The 18,002-nt window shown below is 49.7% G+C and overlaps 1 protein-coding gene across 2 annotated transcripts in view; it reads right to left on the bottom strand.

Moving 5' to 3' along the window:
- The window catches only part of PEX5 (peroxisomal biogenesis factor 5), a 28,399-nt gene extending 10,591 nt beyond the window's left edge, over positions 1–17,808 (bottom strand). The window contains exons 1-8 of one of the 2 annotated variants that reach the window (XM_075001772.1): positions 14,842–17,808; positions 14,291–14,484; positions 13,821–13,856; positions 13,510–13,642; positions 13,149–13,283; positions 10,632–10,737; positions 792–882; positions 401–523 (exon numbers count right to left, since the gene is read on the bottom strand). In XM_075001772.1, the coding sequence (XP_074857873.1) occupies positions 401–523; positions 792–882; positions 10,632–10,737; positions 13,149–13,283; positions 13,510–13,642; positions 13,821–13,856; positions 14,291–14,440 (774 nt within the window). In that variant the 5' untranslated portion in view covers positions 14,441–14,484; positions 14,842–17,808. The remainder of the gene's footprint in view (positions 1–400; positions 524–791; positions 883–10,631; positions 10,738–13,148; positions 13,284–13,509; positions 13,643–13,820; positions 13,857–14,290; positions 14,485–14,841) is intronic. The other variant, XM_075001777.1, reaches the window with a different exon arrangement.
- Between the last annotated feature and the right edge of the window lie 194 nt (positions 17,809–18,002).

The raw sequence follows: 18,002 nt of genomic DNA, 5'->3' as shown, positions 1-18,002 counted from the left end.
TGGATACACAGGTGTATGATTCGCTGATGGTGTGGCTAAGTCCAGTGATAGTATCAATTCTATCGTTGTGTGGACGGAGCTGGCAAGGGGGTCTGTTGCAGGGATAGGTTCCTGGGTTAGTGTTTCTGTGGTATGGTGTGTGGCTGCAGCAGCCACATTCTGGATTCTCCCACCTGCCAAGACATCACCACAAGGAAGTTCATACTACCAGATGCCATCTCTGCACCTGGCTAGGCACAGCTTTGGAGATGCTCATCCTCACGGAGCCTCACGTCACCCTTGACTGAGTGTGAACAGGGCATGGCTGGGAGAAAGTTCACCCCCCTGCTGTCCTCTCCCTCCCGCAAACTGGACAGTGCTGCAAGGAAGTCTGCACACCTGTGAGCAGCTGGGGTCCTACCTGCTGCTGTATAAACTCAGCTGCCCACTGCTCTGCCTGATCCTGGTCTCTGGGGGTCAGGGTCACCTGATTAGCCTCGATCGACACCCTCCCGTCTCCGATCTGGCGGACAAACTTTAGGAACTGTGGCAAAGAAATGACATGTGGGAAGAAACCTTCACCAATAGCCCCCACCCGACTCCCCATCCACACATATCCCTATTTCCTAGGCCGATCTGACCCAGAGGGGAGAGCAGATAAAATATTGCCGTTTCACCCATGTTGTCTCGTAGAAGACATGATCCTGGGGGTTGCAGGGCTCAACCCCCAAAACATGAGGAAGAAAAGAGGGGATATGCAGAATGGCAGGACATCCACACACACCTTGGTGGGGCTCCTTGGCATTCCTCACCTCAGAGTTGTTGAGTTTGGGGTCATCCACTTTAGAAAGGAAATCATTGGCGGTTATCTTAATATCATCCTCAGGCTGATATTCTTCATACCTGTAAACCAGAGATACAAACATAAGAACAGCCAGACTAGGTCAGACCAAAGGCCCATACAGCCCAGTGTCCTGTCTTCTGACAGTGGCCAGTGCCACATGCCCCAAAGGAAACGAACAAAACAGCAAATCAAATGACCCACCCAGTCACCCATTCCCAGCTTCTGGCAAACAGAGGCTAGAGACACCGTCCCTGCCCATTCTGACTAATGGACGCTGACAGACCTATCCTCCATGAACTTATCCAGTTCTTTTTTGAATGTTGCTATAATCCAGGTCTTCACAACTCCCTGTGGCAGGGAGTTCCACAGGTTGACTGTGCAATGTGAAAAAATACTTCCTTTTGTTTTAAAACTTCTGCCTACTAATTTCATTGAGTGAACCCTAGTCCCTGTGTTATACAAAGGAGTAAAGAGCACATATTTACTTTTTCTCCACCACTCATGATTTCATAGATCTCTATTACACCTCCCATTAAGTTGTTTCTTTACCAAGATGAAAAGTCTCAGTCTTTGTTAAACTCTCCTGCTATGGAAGCTGTTCCATGCCACTAATATTTTTTATATTTGTCCGCTTCTGAACTTTTTCCCCCAATTCCAATATACAGTAGACTTTCATTTCTGGCAGCCCTGGGAGTGGGAGATTGACAAATATTCAAATATTGTGGATAATACAGAGGGGTACCTAGCAATGCATAGCACTAAAGAAAACCAAGGTTAGATATTAACAAACAAACGTATGCAGAGTACTTTATGTACCAACAACAGTAGTATTGAACATTGTAAACTTATGCTGTATTTATTTGTATTTTTTTTCACTATACTGTACTTATGGAAAATGTAACTAAAATTTACTTCTGGTTAAAATGCTGGTTATTTGAGAGTTCCAGATGATAGAATGCAGGATATGAAAGAGTTTACTGTATCTTTTTTGAGATGGGATGACAACATCTGCACACAGAATTCAACATGTGGGTGTACCATACATTTCTGTAGAGAAAATATATTGCCCCTAACATATCCCTTTCTTAATGAGTCACACCATTCTGTTAGCTCTGACTACCGCTGACTGTTGAGTGGATGTTTTCAGAGAACTATCCATAATGACTCCAAGATCTCTTTCTTGAAAGGTAACAGCTAATTTGGAACCCATTATTTGATAGGTATAGTTGGGATTAGGCTTTCCATAATGCATTACTTTGCATTTCTCAACACTGCATTTCATCAGCCATTTTGTCGATCAGTCACCCAGTTCTAAGAGATCCTTTTATAGCTCTCGCAAGCTGCCTGGGACTGAGTAGTTTTGCCACTTCACTGTTTACCCTTTTCTCCAGATCGTTTATGAATACATTGAACAGGATTGGTCCCAACACGGACGCCTGCAGGACACCACTCTCCATTCTGACAATAGAACATTTATTCCTATCCTTTGTTTCCTACCCTTTAACTTACTACCAAATCCATGAGCAGATCTTCTCTCTTATCCCATGACAGCTTATACTGCATAAGAGCCTTTGATGAGGAACCTTGTCAAAGGCTTTCTGAAAAATCTATGTACACTGTAACTACTGGTTCCCCCATCCACATGCTTGTTAACCTCCTCAAAGAATTCTAGTAGATTGGTGAGGCATTATTTCCCTCTACAAAAACTACATTGACTCTTCCCCTATCATATTATGTTCCTCTGTTTGTCTCACAACTTCGTTCTTTACTATAGTTTCAACTAATTTGCCTGTACCAAAGTCAGGCTTATTGGCCTGTAATTTCTGGGGTCCCCTCTGGAGTCCTTTTTAAAAACCGGCATCACATTAGCTATGCGCTACAGAAGCAGATGTAAATGATAGTTATAGACTACAGCGTGTATTCTGAAGGAACTCAAATGTGAGATTGCGGAACTCTTGGCAAGTTCCCTGAAGTCCTGGTGACCTTTTACTGTTCAATTTATCAATTGTTCCAAAACCACCTCTCATAACACCTCAGTCTGGGACAGTTCCTGAGACATGCCACCGAAAAAGAATGGCTGAGGTATGGGAATCTCCCCTCACATCTGTAAACACAAACACTAACACAAAGAATTAATTCAGTTTCTCTGAAATTGCCTGATCATTCTTTTGTGGTGTTTTTCATCTTGATCATCCAGTGGCCCTACAAAGTCTGATCTGAAACTTAGCAGCAGTGAGTTCCATGTTTATTCACAGTTTGCCCTCTCTCTCTTCCCACGGCCACTCTATGGTCCCCAGTGCTGAAGAACCCATATGGCCTGTTCTTAACCCAACACTATTCAATATCTTCACTACCAATCTGGTAGTCATTGCTGGAGGACATGGGGTGTCTGGGGTAGAGGTAGTACCATTGACTCTCTGGCAGCTGCGCCTTTTCAGGCGGACGGAAGCACTGGTCCTCACCCACCACTCGACTCTCACTGTTGGCTCCTAGCAGCTGTTGTGCATTACAGCGACGCCATCCCCCAGGCAACTGCGTCAGCTTGCAAGCGAAACACAGTGAGGGGGGTCTGGTCTGTCTCACATACCGACCTTCTGAAGGGACTTGTTCCTTCTCCCTTCGAATGCACAGTCTCAACGGCGAACCAGGAGGTGTGGTGCTGCAAATCGACAACTCCTGTGAAGGGGGAGGAAGATGCCCCACTGCCTTGTGGGTTATCCTGGGAAGGAGTAAGGCTAAGGGAGCAAACCCTGACAGAAAATCCGGAAGGGAGTCCTACAGCGGTTCTGTGTCAACTTCTGGCACTGTCCCGGCAACTTCTGCAGCTGAGCTGGTACCAAACGTAGAAATTATCCTTTCCTTTGGACTATACCAGTAAAGCCAAGAGTGGGGGCCTGGTGTCTGGGCAGCCCAGGGTCTCCATAAAAATTGCCCAGGCTTGTGCCTGGAGAGGTACTCCAGCATTGCCTAACAGCGCTGAACCAACATGGGAGGCAACAGATACCAGTTATAAGCTCTTGCTCAACTGCCGTAGAGAACGTGCTCCAGGGGTTGCTTCTGACAGTGGGAGAGATCATCGCATCTCATTGGACAGTCACCACCCGCCTTAAGCTGGGCAACCCCCAGCCAGTAGGGTACTGTCTCACCACAGTTCACTTGCCTTACTGGGTGCATGAGGCTTAAGGTTCCCAAACCTGACAAGTGACTGAAATAAGCACCAGACAAACCAGTAAGAAAACTATTAAAAAAAGGAAATCAAAATTTCAAGCTTGCTTGTTGGAATGTACAGACCATGTTGACCGGTTTGACTGAAGATCTTCAGGACATCAGTGACACCCGAAAGACTGCTGTCATCAACGAGGAACTGAAGAGGCTCCAAGTTGACATTGCCACTTTGCAGGAAACGTGACTCGCAGGTTCGGGATCCCTAAAGGAAAAGGACTACACCTTTTTCTGGCAGGGCAAAGCCCAAGAGGAACCCAGGGAACACACTGTTGGCTTTGCCATCAGAAACACCCTTCTGCAAGTGGTGGAGCTAGTCACGGGCGGATCAGAAAGACTCCTTCAGGTCAAACTTCAAACCTGCGCCGGTCCCGTCCACCTGATCAGCGCTTACGCTCCAACCCTGAACACCACACCAGAAGCAAAGGACAAGTTCTATGATGAGCTCAGTGCCGTCATAGTGCAAATACCTGCTTGTGACCAATTGTAACTTTTGCGTGACTTCAATGCAAGAGTTGGAGCCAATCGTGACTCATGGCCCTCTTGTCTAAGTCACTTCAGTGTGGGAAAAATGAATGACAACGGACAGCGTCTCCTCGAACTTTGCACGTACCACAATCTGTGCATCAAACACATTTTTCCAAATCAAGCCACAGCACAGAGTGTCATGGAGACACCCACACTCCAAGCACTGGCACCAATTAGACTTGGTCATCACCAGACGCAACAACCTCAAAAATGTCCTCCTGACACGCAGCTATCATAGTGCCGACTGCAATACAGATCATTCGCTTGTCTGCTCCAAGTTCAAGCTGAGGCCCAAGAAGCTGCACCATTCTAAACCAACTGGAAGGCCCCGCACTGATGCCAGAAAGACGGCAAATGCGGAAAAAGCTGAAATGTTCAGAGTGACCCTTGAGGAGAATCTGCACAGCAGCCCTGGGGGTGCTGATGCAACATCCAGATGGCAGCATGTGAGGGATACAATCTACATTACGGCCTTGTCGGCGTTTGGAAGAAGAGCTGGAAACACAAACGACTGGTTCGAAGCTAACTCCGCTGAGATGATTCCAGTCATCGAAAAGAAGCGCGCTGCACTCCTGGAGTATAAACGCTCACCGAGTCAGAGTACCCAGCAAGCACCCAGAATAGCCAGAAAAATAGTAGAGCAGATAGCCAGGCGCTGTGCCAACAGCTACTGGCTTAAGCTATGCAGCAGTATCCAGACCTGTGCTGACTCTGGTCATCTCAGGGGAGTGTATGAGGGCATAAAGAAGGCAATGGGACCCATCCAGAACAAAACGGCACTTCTGAAATCCAAATCTGGTGAAGTCATCACTGACAAAGCCAAACGGATGGAGGGCTGGGTCGAGCACTACTCTGAGCTGTACTCATGCGAGAACACTGTGGTTGATACAGCCCTCAAAGCTGTCGAGCTCCTGTTAGTCATGGACGAGCTGGACCAGGAACCAAGTGTGGTCGAATTGAAGAAAGCTACTGACAGCACTGCAGTACGAAAGGCCCCAGGCCAGGATGGTGTACCACCAGAGGTAATCAAGCGTGCCTTGGACACACTCCTGGAACCCCTACATGAGCTGCTGTGCCTGTGCTGGAGAGAGGGTGAGGTTCCACAGGATATGCGGGACGCCAGCATTGTAACCTTGTATAAGAACAAAGGAGACAGAAGTGACTGCAACAATTACCGTGGAATCTCCCTCCTAAGTATCACTGGTAAATTGTTCACTCGTGTCATCCTCGGTAGACTCCAGAAGCTTGCTGAGAAGGTGTATAGTGAATCCCAGTGCGGATTCGGTGCCAAGAGATCTACCATTGACATGGTCTTCTCCCTGAGGCAGCTGCAGGAGAAATGCAGGGAGCAGAGAAAGCCACTCTGTATCACCTTCATCGACCTGACCAAGGCTTTTGACTCGGTCAGTAGGGATGGACTGTTTAAATTGCTCCACAAGATAGGTTGTCCACCAGGGCTACTCAAGATGATCCAGGCTTTCCACAAAGACACGAGAGAAACCATCCAATATGACGGCACATCATCGGATGCCTTCAGCATCAGGAGTGGCGTCAAACGAGGATGTGTCCTTGCTCCGACATTGTTCGAGGTCTTCTTCGTACTCCCCCTGAAGCGTGGCCTTTGGGTCCTCAACAGAGGGCATCTTTTTGCACACAAGATCTGACAGGAAACTCTTTAATCTTGCAAGGCTGAAGGCTAAGTCTAAGGTGCGGGAAGTGCTCATTAGAGATGTGCTGTTCACAGACGACGCTGCTGCAGTGACACACAGAAGACCAGCTTCAAAAACTGCTGGATCAGTTCTCTAAAGCGTGCAAGGACTTTGGGCGTTCCATCAGCCTAGAGAAGACAAACGTACTTGGTCAGGACATTGCTGAACCTCCATCAATCAGCACTGATGATTACACGCTAGAGGTCGTCCATGAGTTTACTTACCTCGGGTCCACCATCACCAACACCCTGTTGCTGGAGTCTGAGCTAAACAGGAGGATTGGAAAAGCAGCCATAACTCTGTCCAGACTTAGCAAGAGAGTATGGAACAACAACAAGCTGTACACTCACACCAAAATGCAAGTCTACAGAGCCTGCATCCTCAGCACCCTCCTCTACAGCAGCGAGTCTTGGACCATGGACGCCCGCCAGGAAAAGAGGCTGAACGTCTTCCACTTGCACTGCCTCAGGTGCATTCTTGGGATATCATGGAAGGACAGAGTGCCCAACAACCCCATCCTCGAGCAAGCTGGAATTCCAACCATGCACACCCTCCTCAGGCAACGGCGGCTCCGCTGGCTTGGCCACATCCACAGGATGAATGATGGAAGGATCCCAAAAGACATCCTGTACGGCAAGCTAGTCTCTGGCAAAAGACCTCCCGGACGCCCCCAAATTGCGCTACAAAGACATCTGTAAGAGGGACTTCAAGGAGGTAGACATCGATCCAGATAGTTGGGAAGAGCTGGTAGATGACCGTAGCAGCTGGAAGCAAGAACTACACAAGGGTCTTAAGAAGGGCGAGATGAAGATCAGACAGCTGGCAGAGGAGAAGTGAGCCCGTAGAAAGGACACCAAGGACCAACCACTACATATGTAGCAAGGACTGTCACTCTCATGTGGGCCTCCACAGTCACAGTCAACACTGCAAATGACTGTAGCCAGACAGACAGCCCCCTCTCAGACCAGCATTGCTGGGAAAACAAGGGAGCCAAAACAACAGGGCATTTAACGTAAATTCCAGCACAGCCTTTGAAGCTGCGAGAAAGCACAGGTGTGCTGCTACAATGTGCCTCTGGGAACATATACAACGATTAGGCTCACAGCAGGCAGAGGAGCTGTGACAGACATGGCTCTTAGCCCCTACTGATGACATGATGCACACACTTACATTCCAGACGGGAAAGATATTTACCCTAATAAAAGGAATGTCCAGTAGTCAAAACTTATTGTTTCTCTCCCTTGCAAGTGTAAACTGCTCTTGCAAGAGCTGGCGTCACCCAGACAGACCAGCCCCAATTTGGCATAAGAAAGGAGAAAGAGAATAAAGGAGTACAGAGGTATAAGTATGGGACCTACAGCACCATGATTTTTGAGTGCTTTTCACTATCTATCTGCTGGTCAGATAAGTGACAGCCTCCCAAGGCTTCTGCAGCTAAAAGGGTCCCTAAGCCTTGTCCCTTATTCGTCCTTCTGCGGAACTGAGTGACCGATCCTGGCTTGGCACCGCTGGAATCGAGAGATGCAAGGAGGGTGAGAAGCACCCACACCTGATCTATCTTTAGTGTACACATATTTTGAAATAGAGCTCTATGCTTTGTTGTCTTTCTTTGGGATCGTGGCTTCAGTTTTGTAACTTGTTTGTGTGTGTAACATCTATACATTTAAATAAGCAGACACTAGCAATTTTGTAACCACATGATTAGAATCTAGTTTAATAAATTTTGGTAACCGTTTGTGCATAAGCCTGACTAGTTTCTCTGGGTTACTGTAAAGCAGCCAACACAATTAAAGAACCTCAGCCGTTTTGGCTATAAAGCCTGGCCATTAGGTGAGAGTACTAAGAGCCTAGAGTTGAGCTGTGCCGCCTCCACGGGGCAAACCCTTGGGGCACCTGTCAGTCAATCCTGACTGCCCACTGCGAAGGGGCTCTGAGCTCTAGCAGTTAAAGTCACGGGTGTTTAGGACCTTGGGACATCCGTCAGCCTGGCCCAGGCTGCCCACCACGAAGGGACAGTGAGTCCTAGCGGTTAAAGTCACGGATGGTATAAAACGGGCATAGCTGGCACCTCACCAAACATCCCTGGCCATCGGCTAACAATGACCATCTTAAATGGAGTTACAAAGGGCGCGATCCATAGTCTACGCAGGCTGAAGGATGCCTAGGAGGTAGTCATTGCTGGGTTAACTGTGGCAGATGACATACAAATTGGGGAAGTGAATTAATAGTACAAACCAATTATGCAGAGCCATTTGGATTGCTTGTTAAGATGAATGCATTCAAACACGTGATTTAATACTGCAAAAAAATCATGGTCAGACATCTACAGTAAAGAACACAGGTTACACCTAGAAGATGGGAGCTGCAACCTGGAAATCGGTGACTCTGGAAAAGATGTAGGCTCAAGGTGGTTAACCACCTGAACAGGTACTCCTAGTGTGCAACTTGGATAAGAGGGCAAATGCAACCCATGGACATATAAACATGGGAACGGCAAACAGATGTAGGAGGGGTAACATACACTGGATAAGCGATTGCTGGAAGTGTCCTGTCCTGGGGTCTACATTTGAAAGAGGATATTGAAAAACATAAGTGTTCAAAAGAGAGAGCCACAAAAAGATGCAATATCTGGAAAACCACCTTCCCACTGATTTAAGTGACTATTTAGCTTCTTAAAGAGAAGATTAACAGGTAACTCAGTCATGGTCTACAAGTAGCTACACAAGAAGAAAGTATCTAGTGGGAGAGTTCTTTAATCTAGCCAAAGGCAAAACAAAATGCACCTGTTGGAAAATGAAGCTAGGTACATTTAGATTAAAGATGAAGTGCACCTTTCTTCAGCAGCAAAGATAACTACCCATCAGAGTAACTTCCTCTGTGAAATTTCAGAATGACAAACCGTGGTTTGTAAACCATCATTTACAGCAGCTTCTGTATGAAATGACCAGAGCATAGTTGATGTGATGCCAAGGTGGAATCTCCACCTTCCCCCCACCCAACCCCACAGACAGTGTCAGGGCATGTGACCCTTTGTGCTCCCCTCCTCCCAATGTGTCATCCCTGAATTAGGCAGGTGGCTACCTGCATGCAAAACTGCCAAAGGACAAGGCAGTTGTGGTACCCAGCTTTTAACTCCAGTGGTCAGAGCACTGCCCTGGGATGTGGAAGACCAAATTCAATTCAATTCCCTCCCTATTCAAACAGGGGGGAAAGGGATGGCTCAGTGGTTTGACCATGGGCCTGGTTAAACACAGGGTTCTAAGTTCAATCCTTGAGAAGGGCCAAGAGGTTTGTGGCAAATATGGGGGGGAAGCCACATGTCAGGGATGGTGGTTGGACCTGCCAAGAGGGCAGGGGACTAGACTTGATGACCACCAGAGGTCCCTTCCAGTTCCAGGAGATGTGCATCACCATATATTTATATTTATTTAAATCCTTCCCCCAACCTCCACCCCTGACTCAGGCAGACAGGGCTCCAGGAGCCCCTCCCACTGGAGCTATTCCAATGTGAATAAGTACTTTAAAGAGAGTCACTGAGCCAGATGGAGAGAGGACTTTGTAGCCTGATAGTTAGGGCGCTCACCTGCAAGGCAAGAGATCCTGAGTCCAGACCCATAGCTCCCATGAACCTTTACAATTATTTATAAAAGCTCCAGAGGCACCCATGAAACAACAACTTTGCTGCACAGCAAAGCCAGGGCCAGCAAGAGGGGTGCAGCAACTGGGACAACTGTCTGGGGCTCCTGGCCACAGGATGTCCCACAAATCTAAATTTCTGCAGCATCAGCTTCAACCCCAGATGCCAAAGCTTGGGGCTTTGGCTCTTTGTCCTGAGCCTAATGCCAGACATGAATGGCAGACCCCGAGACCTCCTTACAGCCCTACAGAGGGCCTAGGACCCCCTGGCTGAGAACTGCTGCCACAGCCGAGTGGTTAGAACACTCACATAAGAGGTGGGAGACCCCTGTGCAAATCTGTTCTCCCTACTCTGGCAAGGGGAAGAATTATACTGGCATCCACATCCCCAGGCAAGTGCTCCAACCACTGGGTTTAACGTTGTAAGGCAGCCGCTACCATTACCATTGTTTTCAGGCAGATTACTGAATGGCCCCGATGCAATAAGCAACCCTTGAGCACAACCACTGGGCTGAGCGCTTACAGGACTTTCTGAAGTTTGCTAATCACAAGCAGCCCTGAAGCACCTTAGAGTCTAACACACTTATTAGGTCATCAACTTTCTTGGGCAAACCCCGCTTCTTCAGGGGAAAGTTTGTTAATTGTTCTGGGGCATAGGTGCCCACAGACCTACCGCGAGACAGCAATGTACAAGCCCAGAGGCAGAAACTCACCACTTATCTGCCAGTGACTGATCTTCTGTTTCCCCTAGCCATAGCTTCTCCTCGGACTGCTCCAAGTATTCTTCTGCCCATTTGGCAGGAGACACAGATAGGGGGTCTGTGCAGGAGATTGGGTGGTGGGAGAAGAGTGAGGAACAAGAAGATAAAACAGAACACTGCTCACAAATGTCAGCTTGAGGTCTGTCCAACTTAGAGTTGATTTGCTGTCCAAATTGTAACATTAACATTTCTTCTCCATTTTGCCCCCAACTGAGACGCTTCAGCCCCATGGGAGGAAGAGGGGAAGGGTGGACTGTGGTTCAGGGATTCCCATAGGGCTGGGGTCCTGGAGCTACCGTATTTTGTGGGCAGCCCTAGACTCTGAAGTGGGGCCAAAAATGAGGGGATAAGTGTATGGGAGGCAGCTGCTGGGGAGCAGTAGAGGGATGGGTGCAGGGTCTGGGCAAGAGGGAATGAGGGTACAAGGTCTGAGTGGGAGGGAGGGCGGGCACAAGAGCAAGCTGGGGGTGGAGCTCTGGGCATGGGAGGGGCACATGAAAGTAATGTTGGCAAAGGGTCTGGGCTGGGAGGGACAGAGGACTTTTCTTGACGCTGCGCCTCCCCACACTCCCAGGAACTACTCCCAAGAACCACCCCCCACACACAGCTGCTCCCATTGGCTGGCCAATGAGAACAGCAGGAAGCGCCTTACATAAGCGGTTTCCAGCACCGTTGCTCCCCTAGCTGGGGAGAAGGGGGAGCAGCAGGAGCTCCTCCCCCCACTACATCCAACCTCTGAAGCTCAGGACTCCTTCCCCCCACCCCATCAACCCCCACAGTAGAGGGCCAGCAACAGTGCTTCAACCTAGCAGGGGGCAGCTGGAGCACCAGTGCAGGCTCCCCACTGCAAGGGAGAAGGGGCAATCCCTGAGCCCATGGATACCTGCAAGGTGGACGCGGACCACTGGTGGTCTCTGGACCGCAGTTTGAGAACCATTGAACTAGTCTAAGCAGGTAGAAATAATTTTAAACCAAGTGCCAATTTTCCCTTTTTTATAAAAAGAAAAAAAAAATCTTTTGCATTTGCAAAACACAGTCTCATCCCACATGGACAGCAGCAAACGGGGCTGCTGTACACAGCAGGAAAACGAGGGTGTGAAATAAAAATGGATGGCTGCACTGAGCAATGAAAAGCAGCCATCTCTGGGGTGGGGCACACAAGCCGTTTAACTGCTGCCCAACCGTTCAGTGTAGTGATTCAGCTGGTTCGGGTAGGGGGAGCTCGACCACGCCACACCTTCTACCGGCTGCATCGCCTTCTCCTCACGTCTCCTGCTGGTGCAAGCAGCAGAACCTATTCCCCTCAAAGCAGAAATCACTAACTGTGTTTGTTCCCAGGCACAGGACGGACCCCACAACTTTTATTTTGAAATGGAAGCGCAGATATTCCTTCACAGACGCAGATTAGCAGTATGGCTGAAAAATATTCCCCTCTGGGCCAGGACCCAAGTTTAACCCCCATAAAGAGCACCAGAGAGCCGCGCTTTGGCCTGATCTGTGTGGAAAACTTGCACTTGTTTAAATTAGGGATGTAAAATCACGTTTAATTAGTTAACTGGTTAAACGATGAGGGAGCGGAGGGCTTAATGGGGAGGATCCAGCCCATCTGGAGTGACCTCCCCCACCACCACCAAGGGAGGGCTGCCCCAGCTGAGCTAGAGAACCCTTGCTGTGCTGCACACTAGGCTGGGCCCGCTGCAGCCCAGAGCTGCCCCAGGCAAGGGGGCGGGTGGGAGCCCTGCTTGCAGCACCTCTGGGCCAGGCCTGGTGTACATGAGGGCTGCAGCAGCCACGCTGGCGGGCCAGCCCCCTGCAGCCGGCCTCATGGGACTGGAGCAAGCCCTTGCCCATGGCAGGCGGAGGGGCTGCTCCAGGCTTATCTGCTTAGGGTGAGTCTTACCGGTTAATCATTAACATCCCTAGTTGAAATTAAATTCTTTTTAACCAAATTAGTTGAACTGGTGCAAACCTCCATCTCTGGACACTCATATTTCAATGGAAGTGCATCTTACTTTAGCTGCAACCTGTACTCAAAGATTTTAGCTAAATCAAAATCAGCCATTCCTGCACAACGACAGGAAGCCCACACATGGTTGCTTGTGTGGTGTAACTAAATACACAATACCCACACCTCCTGGGAGCTGTAAAGCTTTGGTCTCACTTCTGTTGTGGGGTTTACTGTGTGGGTACCAGTGACCTATGGTATGCTGGGATCAGGCTAGCTGAGCTGGTGATCCTCTATGGGCCTAAAGTCAGACCCTAAATCAGAGTAATTTCACCTCTGTGACTGTACCAGTGTGACACTGCCACCAAAGCAAGCTGCTAGGGCAAAGTGCCCTGATTATCGCCTGCTGCCTCTGCCAGATGCACTCAGATTTCACACATAACAGACAGCTCCGATATGGGTAAACAGAGGAGGACATACTACCAGACATCAGCCCACCCAATCTTCACAAGAGGAACCTTCACCTGTCACCTCTGCAATGAACTCTTGCGACCAGTCGGCCTCATTGTAATCTGGGGAGACATCAGTTGCGGTATCTGCAGTCACCAGAAATTCCTGGGCCCAGTTCTCAGAGAGCGCCAAGGCTGCCACACCTGGAGCTGGGGAAAGCAAGAGATGGGGAGGGTTCAGTTACAAGCTCCAAGAGCCCAACTCCCATGCGGATTACAGAAAGCCTAACCACTTAATTTAGACACCCCTTGCCCTAGTTAAGCAGGCCTTCTATCTCAGCTCCCCTCAAAACATACCACCTCATGCGAAGGGGGCAAGGGTGGAGGTGTGGAAGAAGCCTCAGTGCTCTTAGCCCTTTCTTTCCCACCACTTCACCTCGCTGTGGGGCTTGGCGGAAATTTGACTGCTCGATCTCCTGCATCTCAGCCAGCAGATCATCCATTTTAAAGGTCTGGGGAGCACGGGATAGCAGGGGGGCATTCTGTTCCTGTAGAAATTCTGCAGCCAGCTGCCAGGGAAAGAAGACAAGAGTGGGTGACGGGGAACATCCAGTAGGAACCTCTGGAACAGAATACAAGAGAAGAAGGAACAGCAGCAAAAAAAAGGACAGTAGAGATGGAAAGAGTGAAGAGGGATCAGAGAAAATATGCCAGTGAGAAAGGCGATAAAGATACAATTGTTCTCACCTCATCTTCAGAGGCCACTCCCAAAGGCTTGGACACCTGTGGGGAAAGTGACCAAACAATCACCCGAACTCTGGGACCTGGCTTCCAGCATCACCGCCTCACTACCATGAGCCCATGCCCCACTGTGACACCCCCTACCCAGCAGGGCCAACAGCCCACACAGCCAGCCACCACAACTCTTCTTTCTGGGCATACACCCCCTACCACCATCACCATTTACCTAGTGGCCCCACAATTAGCCTCTACAGCATGTATAGGCCAACCATGACCCCAGCCTGGCCAGTTCCTCCCAGCCATTCTTCCACTAAGAAAACTGCCTCCCCACTCCCACCTGCCCTGCCAGCCTCCTCTGCGCTCGGAGACCCTCGCTCCCACTCCCAGGGTGAGACCCTTCCTCCCTTGCCCAGGATGCACCAACACTGCTCACCCCAGGCGCCCGAGGGATTCTCCACCCCTGCCCCAGTACTCACCGCCTCTGGCCCCAGACCTGCAGGGGGCCAAGCCGAGGGACGCTGCAGCCCCTCCTGCCGCAGGGCCTTGTCCTGCGTGAAGTGGCCAGCCAGCTTCATAAGGGGGTTGGCGCCCCCACACTCCGGTTCCACCAGGTCCCTCGTGGCCATGGTGAGGGGAGGAGCCGGCGCGCTGCAGCCGCAGGACCCTCACCCTGGGCGGAGGGGGAAGAGAAAAAAAAACACAGGGCTGCAGGCTCCGGGGCAGGCGACGCTCACCCAGCCCCCATCTGCGCCACGGCCAACCTGGCGGGGTGCAGCCGAGCAGGAGGGCGCCTACACGTGTTGCGCGCACACGCACCACCGAGCAAAGGCCAAGGACCCGTGAGCAGGGGCCGGACGCAGCGCGGGCCGGGGGCTCAGCAGCCCCGGGCGGGCTGGAGCGGGGGATGCAGACGGGAAGCGCTGCGAGCGCCACAGGTCGTGGCGCAGGAGTCCCTGTTCCCCGGAGCGATCCCCCCCACGTCCCGCCTCGCTGCGCCCGGGCGGGGACCCCGGCTCCCACTCGCTACCTGGCTCCGAGGCGGCCGCAGCCCGCAACGCGCCGCGGGGGCGGGGCTCCCCTTAAAGCGACAGGCGCCCCGCGCGGGCCGTCGCAGCGCGGAGGGCCCCGAGCGAACAGGCTGTGGCTACGGCTGCGTCACCCGCTTTGCGTCACCCGGGGCACGCTGGACGTCTGGACGCGGCCCGGCTCGGCCCAGCCGGGAGGAGAGACGTGCGGCGCCCAGGCTGGGCCGGGCCGGGCCGGGCTGCAGCGCTCCCCGGCTGTCGCCTCTGCGCCCCCGCAGCCAATCGCTGGGCGCCCGCTCGGCGCTAGGGGCGGGGCCGGGCCGGGCCTGCTCTGCTGAGGCCCTGGCACCGTTGCGAGGAGGAGCTGCGCTGGAGGCGTAGGTTAGGCGACAGGGCGCTCCTGGCACACGGCCGTTCTTCCCTAGCCTCGAGCGGGGCCAGGCCCACCTGCCCAGCCCCAGCAGCTCCAGGCAGCTGGCGGCGTGCTAGGCCTTAGAGCAGGCCCAGGCTGCAGGGAAGGGCCAGCTGAAGTGCGCAGTTCTGCCTGCGGGCAGCCAAGCTGCCATCAAAGACATGAAGTGCAACGAGGAGACTGGACCAGCCAGAATCCCGGCCAAAGTCTTCAGAGAAGCCGGGTCAGAGCTCCACAGACAGCTCCACCTGCTGAGTTGCAAGATCCGGGACAGGAGCAGATGTCCTGAGAGTTCAGACAGGCACAGAAGGTCAGTCCTGTCAAGAAGGCAGACGAATCGGAGGGTGGAAACTATCGCAGCATCTCCCTCCCGGCAACAGCGGGGAAAATATTACCTCGAATTCTACCAGAATCCCAACGTGGCTTCCCGCCATTCTGAGGAACAGCAGTCGTGATCTTCTTCACTGTCCAGCAACTGCAAGAAAAATGTGGTGAACAAAACCAAGCCTGATACATGAGTTTCCTCAACCTGACCAAAATATTTGACTCAGTCTGTCAGAGTGCCTTGTGGGCCATCCTCTCAAAGGTCAGTGCCCCCCAAAAATTTGTAAACATTCGGAGGCTGCTTCATGCCAACACGACTGCTTTGGTGTCCAAATGCGAGTCAAACAAGGCAGTGTCATTGCCCCAGCGCTGTTCTGCATCTTTATTGCCATGACCCTTCACCTCATTGATGGCAAGCTTCCATGTGGCATGAAGATTGTAGAAGGAACAGGAAGCTTGTCAATCTCAGGAGACTGAAGGCTAAATGCAAGACTTCCATGGCTTTGGTCATGAAAGTCCTGTATGCGGATGGCAACATGATCACTGCTCTTCCTCCTGTAGCCCTTCACACCATCTTAAGTGCCTTTGCCAAAGCATGTGATAAACCTGGCCTCACACTGAACATCAAAAAGACCAAGTCCACCAGCCCTCACCGACAGGACAATCTCATGAACCTGCTATTGAAGTCAGTGGAGAACTGCTGGAAAATATGGAGCATTCCCCATACCTTGGAAATCATCTTTCCACTGAAGTCGACATTGACATGGAAATCCAGCATCATCTGAGCTGTGCAAGCTCTGCTTTCACCCACCTGAGACAAAGGGTTTTTGAGAATCAGGACATCTATGCCAAGGCAGAGCTCCTTGTATACTGTGCAGTGGTTGGTCCAACGCTACTGTATGCATGTGAAACCTGGACAACATACAAGCACTTTCTGAAGGCACTTAAACAATATCAACACCACCACCTCAGGAGAATCGTAAATATCTCTAGGGAGAATAGAAGCACAAATACTGGTGTCTCGGAAGAGTCGAAAATGACCAGCATTGAAGTCATTATCATTTACCAATAATTTTGTTCGACTGGTCGCATGGTCCAGATGTCTAATCAGCGCCTCCCAAAACAGATACTGTTTTCTGAGTTGGAGGAAAGATGGAGGAGCATGGGGGGCCAGAGTAAGTGTTTTAAGGACCTGCAGAAGGCACGCTTGAAAAAGAGCAGCTTTGATGTAAACACTTGGGAGAACCTTGCCCAGGACTGCTTCCCCATCTTTAAAATGGGAATAATAGTGCTGCCTTATCTCACAGTAGGGATGTAGGGAGGTATTTTGTTAGTATTTGTGAGGCTCAGATAGTATGCTGATAAGCACAAATATAAAAAATAAATAAGAATAATGCAGGACATGGATGGTGTGCAGGAAATAAGGGAAAGGACCACACTATGAAATACGAAGGGAAATTAGAAATATTGAACAGCTGCATCATTCTGATTATTGTAAACCCCAAATGTTCAAAAGTAATGAATCAGGTCCCAAAATGATGACATTTAAAACATAATAAATGCTGGGGTCTTTTTGTTTGCTTTTTCTGTTTTGTGGGGTTTTTTTTTTTACCTTTTTGTGGCGTTTCTATCTAGATTGTCTACACAATCATGAGGAGTGAAGACTTTTTAAAATGAAAGATGGTATTTTCATATAATAAATTATTCCAAGAGCTGAGGCTTTAAGAAAATATATAAAATATCATGGCACTAGTGGCATAATCACAATTTGGCATCACTTTATTTGCGGTGCATCATTTGTCCTGCTCATCAAGAGAGACAAGAGTCTTATTGGAAAAACATGTATTTAAAAATAGTAATTTAATTCATATGCACAAGGGTGCTATACTAATGTTGCACAGAGTACCTTAATTTTGATGGTCCGAACTTTTCAGTGATTGATACTATAACAATGTTCTTTTAGTGTCATTTATTTGCATAACAAAAAAGCAGTCCAGTAGCACTTTAAAGACTAACAAAATAATTTATTAGATGATGAGCTTTCGTGGGACAGACCCACTTCTTCAGATCATAGCCGTACCAGAACAGACTGCTTTTTTGTTTTGGTAGTATATTGATTAGCACAGCTGTCTCTGTTACTATTTATTTGCATGTAATCTATGTAGATATGTATATGTAGACAGTTAATATAAACAACACCATCCAAGTCTATCAAAACAAAAAAGTGGTCCAGTAGCACTTTAAAGACTAACAAAATAATTTATTACGTGAGGAGCTTTCGTGGGACAGACCCACTTCTTCAGACCACACCCATACCAGAACAGACTCAATATTTAAGGCACAGAGAACCAAAACAGTCATCAGGGTTGACAAATCAGAAAAAAATTATCAAGGTGAGCAAATCAGGGGGTGGGGGGAATCAATAAT

Source organism: Carettochelys insculpta, chromosome 1, assembly GCF_033958435.1.
Source record: "Carettochelys insculpta isolate YL-2023 chromosome 1, ASM3395843v1, whole genome shotgun sequence".
Lineage (NCBI taxonomy): Eukaryota > Metazoa > Chordata > Testudines > Carettochelyidae > Carettochelys > Carettochelys insculpta.
The sequence above is the reverse complement of the archived record's forward strand: the minus strand, read 5'-3'. Positions and strand labels throughout refer to the sequence as shown.